Here is an 11,216-nt window from a genome sequence, read left to right on the forward strand (position 1 = left end):
ATATTACAAAAAAATTTCAAAGATCCGATTTCAGAATTTCGGGTCAATTTTCTGATTCTAACCCGACCCATTTTCATTTGTACTTCTCTTTTAATAGTATAGAGATTTTTGTTTATTTTCCAATAAAATTAAGGAAATTATTTGAAAATGGCAAAATTGTTTTGGACTTTTTTAGATATTTAACCGACAACCAGATTTTATTAGTTCATTTTCCAATTAAGTTAGATTAAATATTTATTTCATATTTCTCAATAATATTAGATAAAAAATAGACAAATTAATAACCATAGAGAGAGTATCGCGCGTGGATCTTACTCGCGGCGATTTCTCTCTCAAGCTCATCTTCTTCTTCTGATCACAACCTCGTGCACCGACGGCGGGTTCTCCGTCAATTCCGGTGACGATGAGGACCCTTCGGCTCATGGTTCTTCATCCGTGACCTATTACATCTTCTCAGCAAAGCCATCAGATCAAAATCAAGGGGGCAGTGGAGGGGAGAAGAATCTGCACGACATCAATGGTATGAGCTCTACCGGCGGTGTAGCGATGTAGAGTGGAAGAGGGAGATTTCACGGTGAGGAGCGAGAGAGGAAAGTGGTTAGATCTGGAGACTGGAGATTCTGGAAGTTTCTCGGGATCGGTTTCGATGGGGGAGGTAGTCTCCGATCCGGCGGAGCCAAACCACCGTCGAAGGTCTCCTTGTCTACTCCCTACTGCTTTTCTTACTCATGACTGACCAAGAAATCTCTTCGATATAGAAAAACTCGGTTCTCTTCCTCCTTCTCAAAACAGTTCTACGGTGGCGGGTTGGCAACGGATCTTGGATCACCATCTCCGTTCGGCTAGCGTCGCCCTGGCTCACCGGAGGTCCTGTTCCGGCGAGAATCTGCAGTCTGTGGGCGACGGCTACAACTTGTTTTAAGTTTGTAGATTAGGGTTTCACTGGCCGGTTTAGTTCGGTTTGTGAACCCGGCCGGTTTTGTTTTCCAAATGGTTGAGTTGGTTTTGATGTAAATGGGTTGGGCCTTAGGGATTTAGAATGGGCCTAAATCCGGAAATAGCCCTCTTGGGCCTAAATTTATAAAATTGCATACCCTTAAAAAAAAAAAAAAAAAAAAAACAAATTAGATATGACATGGAAAATGATCAACGATATACACTTTTTTTGATCAAGTAGCAACAACATTATATGTAACATCTCTCGCGTTTATTTCTCGATGCCTTGTTGCAGATACTGTATCAAGTCGTACCCATACGTGGTCCATTTGTTGTAGGCATCGGTACAGACATGGATCATGAAGTGTGCGGCTTCACGCTCACTCATCTCGGGATGAAATCTCTTGCGAAGTTTCTCAATTGGATCTCCTCTGCTGAAGCAAGGCAATCCACTTTCCACCATCATTTCCACTGTACTGATGATCCCCTCCATGTACCGGCGAGCAGCCAAGTAACCCTTCACGCACAAGCTTTACGAGAGAGAGAAAGAGAGCATAGAACAGTCTTAAGAATCCCAGATGGTTTCACTTAAAAGGTCAAAAGTAAATAAAGTGTTGAGAAAGTTTACCTCACAAACTGATGCCAAGATTCGCTCTTCATATTCCCTGATGGATCAAGCAACTGTGTCATTTCGTGGCTCAGTTTGAAATGTGCGCTCTCAAAACGCATGTTTCCACCAGGGGAGGTTTCAAAAATGAAACCAAAATCAATGTGAACAAGCCTTCCCATGCTGCATTCGCAAAATATGTAATTGTTGTTTAATGAATTTTCCCACATAGATTCAGAAGAGAGGGTGTTTCAAGCGTGGAGGTTATCATACTTGTCGTAGAGGAGATTGCCGTTGTGTCTGTCTTTGGACTGGAGTAAAAGACTCGCCACCGCGTAACCAGCACTGCTGGTGAGGAAGTTACCCCTTGCCGTTTCAAAGGAGGGTGAGCCAACGGGTCCAAACTCCTCTTGAAAGATCTCATACAAGCCACCATCGGTTGATTCACCCATTTGACTTCTGCTTCGTGTATTTGGCACTACCTGTTGTAAAAAGGAGAAAAGACAAATAATAAAACTCACAACTCACATTTGGATTGAGAAATGCGAATGAGTTAAGAACATACCTCGATTATCCCCCTCCCTGCCCCAGTTGGAAGTACTCCATAAGGAAAAAGATAAAGATTAAGACCAACCGCTTGAAATATGTCTCTAAGAAGAGATATCACTTGAAGGGCAAGAACATCTTGACGGCAATCATCTCCAACCTGAATACAAGAGAGAATTGGATCACATTAAACACCAAACGGTGCAGCATAGAATCTTCAGCTAACATTGTGAAGGTGAGTGCGATAAGTATTCACCATGAACACATGATTCTTCAGCTAACACTGGCATAGAAAATAAGTCCAGAAGAAAAGATAGAATAAATGGGAGAGGTAACAAGACAATATAAGATTGGGACATGTATAAGGTAAGTGCCTGCAAAGCACTGGCTACCTTTGCTCACTTATGTTTGTCTATATCTACTTACAGAAAAGGAAGCAAAATATATATATGTATTGATTTCTTTTCTTGTATTGGTAACCAACATGTAAACATCACAGGCTAGCAGCTTTCAGATCGGCCCAAAAACTTAGAAAATGTATATATATATATGCATAAGCTAACCTTGAAAATACAAGCCTGTGGTTTCGCATCATTCTGGTTACCATCACGATCAACAACGTTAAAGGTTATCATGATAGGGACTTTGGCAGCTGATTGAAGGGTTATGCCACTGTCTATCTGGATACCCTTAACAAGCTTGTTAGGAGCCGTAGGCAAATAAAGGTCTTCTCCTTGCATTTTGATTTTCTCCAACTCCCTGCCACATAATATATATATATTATAGCTTATCTTGCATGTCAACACGCCGATACCGTAATCTCCAAGTTAAATTTATATACTAGAATACTACCTCCTGATACCAGCTCTTCGTTCTTCCTTTGGAAGAGGAAACAATGCCCCAGAAATAGATGTAACCTTTTCAAAGAAGTCAAACTCTCTTTTGAACATGTCCAAGGCCTTTGGACTAAAACCATCAATGATATGCTGTCGAACCTCTGACAAGATTGCTTGGAATGATGTATTCTATAATATAATAGACAACCCGATGAGCACAAAGTGTTACAACCAACAACACAAAGCTGCAGATATTTTGTCTTATCACTGCTATCCCCAAAATGTTTTTTTAAAGAACAAGCCCATGCAAAAGCAGAACTATAGACCATCATGAAACCAATTTGAATATATTGGGATACTTTGCATGTTCTGAACGATTCAAATCTCAACAATTACATATATTTACTATTTTAGGCAAACAATCAGTAATACAGTAAAGATTCCACACTAAAGTTGACAGTTGACACCAATGCTATAAGTAGGAAGGGGTAATAGTGGACAAACCTTATCGAAAGCACCATCTTTCACAGTTTCCTGAACAGACTCACCCTGGCATTATATTAAGAGAGTTTAGGAATTTAAGAAAAACTGAACGGTTTCAAGAAAATTGATGTCTTTACAAACACCACGAAATTATACTCACCTGCAAATGCCACGTGAGGATATGAGCAAATATGTCACTTCTTTGGGTAGCTCTAAGAAGATACCCTTCAACCAGCCTCTGTTGGCAAAAACGTTATAAAAGTGAGTCAACCTTTTCAAAGCCATATAACCAGTGAGAGGAAAGAACTAGTCAAGTACCATATCACACAACATGAAAACATCAAGCCCCTAGAGATATGAAAATTTTCGCACCTTTTAAAAAATCAATTAGAAAAATTGTACAATTGATATCCTAAAGAAGAAGACCAGACTTGGTTTCTGGAAAAGGTGTGGCTGATAGATCGAACACAGATAAGAAAAATATATGGAAATAATAATTAAAGAGTGATATGGAGATTTTCACTTAACGACCGACTTACCCCTTCATCATAGCGCAGAGACTGCACTAACTGTGGCATGAAGAAAGTGACTCGCTCAGGGGGGTAGGACTCTAAAACTCGCAGGACATATGCCATGACACGAGGATGTCCCTTATAAGTAGGAGTGAGGAACTCAAGAGCCTGTGTAATTGAACAAGCAGCCCAATGAGGCAGCTGTCGCAACAGCACTGAGTTCTCTTCAACGCTTTTAGGTGTGACAAAATATGGCAACGCCTCAGGAATTGTACGAAGATCTACTATATGAGCCTACAAAAAAGTAATGCCGGCCGGTGAGAAATTGAATCTAACATCTGTCAAACAATACAAAAAAATTTTCATAAACCAATCTAATTGTCAACAAATGTTTTAGGTAACTTTGATAAATTAGTCAAATAAAAGTAGCATAAAAGATATTTGGTTTTGGTTTACATCATCCTTTACTGGTTTTGTGGATGTCCACCTCTAACCGCAAACAAATTAAAGTTCAAGTACCGAATGAAATGACCTCTGTAAATCCGTACCTGAACTAGCTGAGTGACTTGGGATTTCACAGCAATATTTGCTGGAAATCTTGAAGCTAATGATAGAGCAATCCTTGGATCCACTGAAAAGGCAGTTTTAGCATGTTCAGTCCATTTCCCAGAGCTTATTTTTAGCCGTGAATATGGACTGTTCCTGTACGTATATTGCAAGTTAGAAGAGTGAATATCAACAGTGTAGGTAAAAGAAAAAACCTAATTAAATGGAAACACCATAAAGAGGATCTGTTACTTTGAACTAATAGGTTGTGCCCAAACATCAAGCCTATCAGATTCATGTTGGCAAAGAATCAGAAGCAGTTGCTTCCTCTTCTCCTTTCCCACTGCATAGCTGTCCATTTTACCCCAGACAGGATGATGATGATGATGATGATCCATCTGCAAATCCATCCCAAATAAATATCGTAGTTTGCATTCAAATACTGCGTATACCAGCATGCATGAAAGTAGAAAAATAATTAAAGAAGCCAATTACCATACCAATTCAGTTAATTGCCCGTTTTCATGAGCTCTTCCTTTGGAATCAAATTGGCTAAAATCTGATCGCTCGTTTAACAAAAACTGAGCAAAAATTGAAACAGATTGAGCCTCACTCTGACAAAAATTCGGAATGCCTACATCGTACCACTCTGGCTGACGAGAAAACCAGCCTAAAGAAGTCCTGGAATAAGTGGAAAATACAAAATTCTTATCAACGCACGCATACTTAAATAAAACGATAATGATAAAGATCTAAGAAACTCTTAATTTAAACTCCACCTGTGCTGTGAGATGACTACCAAACAGTACAATATTATGTTTAGCCAACCAAATCTACAATGTAACCAAAAACAGGTTGAATAACAAAAAGTCACCTGTAGATTCGATCTTCCAACAGTTCAAGTCCACGTCTAAATTTATGCATACTGCCTTTTCTTTGGCATGAGCAGAACTTCAGTCCAAGGAGCATCAAGGAAAAAAAAGTACCAGCTGCTGCCGGGTGGTGGGTAAAGCACCAGTCAAGATTTGTACTCCGTTGAAACAACCGACCAAACAGCAAGAGTTGCTCCACGCTATTATGTCGAACAACCTAAAGAAACATGGAAGGGACAAGAAACACAATCACTCAGTAGGCAATTTGTAATACCTTTACAATAACAACAATAATATCAGTTCAACTAAGATCACAATATATAACTCAGCTACTCGTAACACTACTTTCGTTCATTTTATCTTATTCCAAGACGAAATAAGATTAACCTCCTACACAAAATTGCTATGCATAATTGTATATAGAATAAAGGCTAACCTCAAAGCGATCTATCAAAAATCCAAGCCATAGTCTGTGAGCGACTATTTGATCAACAGGGTCACTATCAGGTGGACCTTCTGGTTCTCCAGGGGAAATCTGGGGCCTTAATTTTGCAGCTGGGCCATAGTATCGCACATCAGATGCAAACAGTCCTCGTTTTGAGTCAATTGTCCATGTCCATGCATCGACAAGTTCGGAAAGGACAATAGATCCCAGTTGTGGAGCTGCGGAAACCAACCAGGTCCAAATGAATACTCCAGTTTCCATAGCATCTGAAGTTAATATATAAGCTGGGCACCAACAAAGGAGACGCAGTAAACGAGAAAAGCCGGCCTTGATATCTGTTTTGGGCTCACCAGCCTGCTGCATCAAAAAAAAATTGTAACGTTATAAGATACTAATTAGCTGGAAGATATGGCAAATACATGTGTTTTTGCTTACCAGATTTGACAAAAGTAATGAAGTTGCATGAGAACAAGTTTCTCGAAATTGCAATTTGTCCACCTCTCCTCCTTTCTCAGCAGTATTAACAAATTGTTGAAGGCGCCGAACTGAATTAGAAATCAACGTGTCATTGCCAAAACTGTTATCCAATCTTACCAAGCCAGCAATGTGTCCGATATGGTTGCACTTTAACATTGCATTAACTACACTAGTACCAAGTATGTCCAAGTTAAAGGCTTCAGAAGCTTTTAATTTTGCCCCAGACGCTGAAACTGCTGCAGCCATCACAGCTGGAATATTTGCTGTTTTTATTCCAGACCAAATTTCAGTTCCAACCTTTATCTCAGTTAGAAGAGAAACCACATCAGTTGTAGTCTGTGTTCGCTGCAGTGTGTTTGCCTTACACAGTTTATCCTGAGATGCATAAAGGAAACTCATTAATTGCAAGCAACAAACACTCTGGTTATTTAAGAAAATAAATCAAAAATTTTAAGCACAATGTACAAACATGAATAAAAAAGAGCATTCAAAAACATCTTTGAGTCACCAGAGAATGAATTCAGAAACATTGAACAATCACACTAGTGGTTTAGAGAGAGAAACAGGTAAAAGGAGACGTCACATCTTTATGCATTTCAAGAAAACAGAGGAGTCCAAACTTTAAAAACAGATTTGGAGACAGACCAAGGAAGTAATAAATGCACTTCGAGACATAAATTATTTCACTGCAACATGTTTCTCGCTCGTATCAAAGTGTTAGTAATTATATCAACTGGCGTAAAGAAGGAAACCTGAAGCAAACCCTGACTAGTGCATGGAGCATATGAAAGTGATATTATGATCCATTCTCGAACAACTTTCTGGTATAAAGATCTAACGGCAGCAGTCCAAGCAGGATCGTTCGCAGCCACTGAAGGTGTATTGTGGGGAACAGAGAATAGCAAACTATCCAGACAAGAGGAGCTCCAGAGGACCTGCATTTCTCATTGTTAAAGGCTAGTCCAAGTTGCATAAATTAAATTCCAAAAGGACAATTGATAAAGGAAAAGTTCCTACCTGGGGAAACTTGTCCCTGATCTGAATCAACAGGTTCACTGAGATATGTCGTATGTGTTCATCTCTCTGTGACATATTCTTTATGAGGAAGCATGCATGTGCGTACATAGTCGATTCCTTAATACTAGCATCTTTCCCAGTGAGAGATATCCGATCTTCCTAAAACCAGATGAAAACGTCCATAACATTCATCTACGGCTAGACTAGAATGCTTACAGAAGCAGAGGAAAAAGAAACAGAAAACAAAAGCTGATACCGGTGACTATTGACATAACGACAAAAATGCTCATATAGGCTTGACTTGCCACCTAATCAATATAACCAGGAAATTACGTACATACCAGCCATGACACTGCTGCTTCAAAGGCTCTATGCACAATTGCTGTCAAACACTGGGAAACAGCAGGAGAGAGATTTGGAGGTTTGAGGTATTCAAAGACGCAACTGAAGGCACTTCGAGAGTCAGACACACTTAAGCCTCCATTAAGGATACCCCCATTGCTAGTAAAACGTATGATCTCCAAAAGGGCTACTGCAAGTAGATAGGTAGCGTTCACCCCTGAAAGAAGAAAGAGAAATGTTTCAGTCATTAGACTAAAACGTTGGATATAAACAACGTTACTATATATCTAAAGCTAGCAAAATTCCACGTAGGACATCAATGAAATTGCCATATTTCTAGAAATCGAATTCAGACAAATTACATATGCTTCACCTGAGATAGTGTTCATTGTTGAAACGTCAACTTGACCACCCAAGGCAATTGAAAGAGCATTTCTTTGGGTTGAAGCTACTATCTTATTGCCAGTTCCTCGGGAACTATCAGAATTATGAAGCGCATTGAGCTCTAGTTCGTCTTCAAGCCATTTTACAGAACTGACGACCTACAAAGAGCACATACACAATCAGAAAAAGTTTATCTTGGAAGATGTAAACCTCAGTATATAGAATGGTTATGTGGAGTCAGTAAATTAATACTGTGGCTAGACTAACTTACAAGGGGAGGAGTGCCTTGAGAAATCCTCTGAACAGCAAGAGACCACTGAGTGTTCCACATGTAAGGCCCTCCTACAGGTCGAGGTTTTAGAATAGGAGGTGCTAAGCCAAAAAGGGCTATATAGAACCATAGATTGCGAAACAGTTTCAAAAGTGACGGTTCCACATTTGAAGTAGGATCTACATCCGAACATATTTCCGCAACAGCAGGAAGAAGAGGACCTAAAAGGTCTGCACCGTTCCTACAAGAAAATGAAGCATGTCACTAATATATAATAAAATTGTTGTAAAAATTAATCCCTCGATTCTATTTATCTTACTGTTGAGCCAAGAATACAATTAATTACTACTGTCAATAATCAATCCCTCAAATGTATTACTGTTGAGTCAATAATACAATTATCGTCAATAATCAATCCATAGGAAAATTAGTTTTATACAAGCTAGGATCAAATAAAAAGAAAATTACCCTTTACTCCTGGACTCAGAAGTCAGGCCTACATCTGAACATAAGGAAAGCAGACGATGGAGATAGTCTGCACGCAGTTTTGTGTTCATAAGACCACTAGCAATTGTAAGAAAGCCTGCAGCAAGAGTCTTGCAATGGCAATTGGATATGTGAGCATTAGTGTAATAGGAAAAAAAAACTCAGAAAATGAACAATGTATCAGACTAAAGTATACCTCTACGTACTCAGTTCGAGATTTTGGTGCTGATGTTTTCCTTTCCACAGATCCCCCTGTCGATATTTGGCTATAGTAACCTCTAATCATCAGAGCTACTGTCTGACGGTAGGACGTCTCAACCCCTAATGTTGCTATCCGAGATACAGCATCAAGAAGCTGCATATAAGTGCCAATAGATGGATAAGTAAATAACGGGAAAGGGCATATACGGTGGAAATTTGTGCCATTGCCAAAGCTTGAGAAAGTTATCACTTGGAAAATGGAACCGTACTTGGAGTTGCAAAGAGAGGGGAGTTGAAGCATCACCCTCTTCTAGGCTTTCAATTAAAAATGGGAAAATCATGTCCGCTACTTCTGACTTTTTAACAGCAACGCAAATATCAGCAAGCAGCTGTACAGGAGGAACTTCCTTCTCTCTACCAACCTGAAGACCAAAGAAAATTAGAACTATATATAATGCAACAAAAGAAAGATGAATGAGTCAGCTGAGGGAAAGTTTTAGAGTAACCTGGTCTTCGTAGTCATTCTTTTCACGAATAATTGAAGCTAACCCCAGGATGAAGGTGTCCAGTAAAGCTCGATCCTTGTCCCAAACAGATTCAATAATCTCACAACTCAATTTACATACACTCTCATAAATAATCCCCTGATTTCTCACCGACTGTTCCAAAAGAAAGAATCATCAATCAGTCACTTAAACTGTACAAGAAGATACATCCGGACTACAGAGGATATGTGACATGATGTGTTCAGTTATACTTCTATAGAGCTCCAGACGCAAACCATCAATAGATTAAAACATGCATCTTGCTTTCGTATGAGTTAAAGCAAAACAAAAAATTACCTGTACACAGACGACAGCCAGTACCATTGGTTTAAGTCGGAAGAGAAACAAACGAAGTGGCTGCCCTCCTGTTGCCACTGCAAGCTTGGCAATCCCAGAAAGCAGAGAACCGAACAGTTCTTCACATGTCTTCATCTTCCGCCAAACGGATTTCAAACAGGCATCAGCAGCATCTAATAGCAATGTAAGAGCCTCCAAGACAATTTTTTTCCTTCCATCTGTTTCAAGGGACAAGAGGCTCTCGATTTCCATTTTAGCTGCGGCCTGATAAACATACATTTTGGCATTGACTATACTTTTCAGAACTGGTTCTTGTTTGAGAAACGCAGGCATGGACTGGAGGTGCTTCTTAGCAATAGATCTGACGTGAAGGTGGAACTTGGAATCGACATTCACTTTACCCAAAATATGAGTTATCAGTTTGAAAGCAATCTCTTGCTGCTCCAAACTCTCGATGGTGTCGTGCTCCAAATAAGCCACTTCTTTCTGTGTAAATTGATGGAGCAGAATCGCAGTCGTCAATCTGTCACCGTCAGACGGCTGAATGGACGGAAAATTCTGAGAAATAGCGACCAGAAAAGCCCTACAGATTTCCGGATCCAAGTCGCTGTCACCGGAGCTCATGATCTCATCCCATCTAAGCTCTGAAACTTTGGTACCGAACTGCCGTGACAGACACGAAACGTAACCTAGGAAACTGCAATAGAAGGCGGAAATCGACTTTAGCGTGAACGAGTAGGGCCAGAACGAACGGTGGAAGGACTTGTCTAAAGTCTGGAAGAAATCGAGGACGACGGATTTTCCATGGTTTTCGGCTGTGTCCACGTTACTGGAGATAATCCGAGCGACGGACAAGACGGCGTTGAGTTGACTCCGAGAAACTCTCGCCGTTTTAGGTTGCGGACACTCTCGGCAAATCCAAATAAGATTCTCCCATAATTTGTTCGGATTCTCTACTATCACGTCGCAAAGCTCCGTCCATCCCTCCATCTCCGACCAGTAACATACACAGAAGCTCTCTAGTCAAGACAAGACAGAACAAACAAATACAAGGGAGCGGGAAATCAGAAGCTATGAGGGAGACGGAATTTCAACTAAATAAATACGTAATCTCATCATCGCTTCCTTTTCCTATTTTAATTTAGACTCTGACTACGTTGTTAATCCTTATAAATTAGAAGAAAACTTGTAATTTAAAATAAATAAATAAACGTGTATTTACCGACCCCAAAAAAGATAATAACTTAAGAAAATTATTTTAATTATATTTGATTATCGTAAGAAAATCAGTGAAGGAAATTAATAGAAAACAGTAAATACTTGCTTTTTTGGTTCAAAGATACACTTTCTTATTTATTTGCTTGAAAACAGATTAACCTAGAATAAGTAAACTCTTAATGTTATTTTATTTTG

General features: G+C 39.6%; 1 protein-coding gene across 3 annotated transcripts; it reads right to left on the reverse strand.

Annotated features, from left to right (window-relative positions):
* Window positions 1-178: 178 nt before the first annotated feature.
* On the reverse strand, window positions 179-11,072 carry LOC9315361 (phosphatidylinositol 4-kinase alpha 1). Of its 3 annotated transcripts, none has more exons than XM_021029459.1 (25): window positions 9,804-11,072; window positions 9,468-9,620; window positions 9,231-9,383; window positions 8,957-9,115; window positions 8,743-8,870; window positions 8,275-8,515; window positions 7,993-8,161; window positions 7,619-7,836; window positions 7,278-7,436; window positions 7,013-7,195; window positions 6,219-6,635; window positions 5,775-6,137; window positions 5,341-5,555; window positions 4,967-5,147; window positions 4,719-4,864; window positions 4,469-4,622; window positions 3,948-4,214; window positions 3,569-3,646; window positions 3,430-3,474; window positions 2,942-3,114; window positions 2,653-2,848; window positions 2,109-2,249; window positions 1,817-2,025; window positions 1,565-1,726; window positions 179-1,466 (listed from the first exon to the last, which is right to left on the reverse strand). In XM_021029459.1, exons 1-25 carry the CDS (start codon window positions 10,791-10,793, stop codon window positions 1,208-1,210), a joined length of 5,559 nt encoding a protein of 1,852 aa, XP_020885118.1. In that variant the 5' UTR covers window positions 10,794-11,072; the 3' UTR covers window positions 179-1,207. The 3 variants fall into 3 exon arrangements, with proteins under 3 accessions (XP_020885118.1, XP_020885119.1, XP_002881142.1); XM_021029460.1 differs by having other exon boundaries at window positions 4,469-4,616; window positions 5,775-6,140; XM_002881096.2 differs by having other exon boundaries at window positions 5,775-6,140.
* Window positions 11,073-11,216: the final 144 nt, after the last annotated feature.

This window comes from Arabidopsis lyrata, assembly GCF_000004255.2.
Source record: "Arabidopsis lyrata subsp. lyrata unplaced genomic scaffold ARALYscaffold_4, whole genome shotgun sequence".
NCBI lineage: Eukaryota > Viridiplantae > Streptophyta > Magnoliopsida > Brassicales > Brassicaceae > Arabidopsis > Arabidopsis lyrata.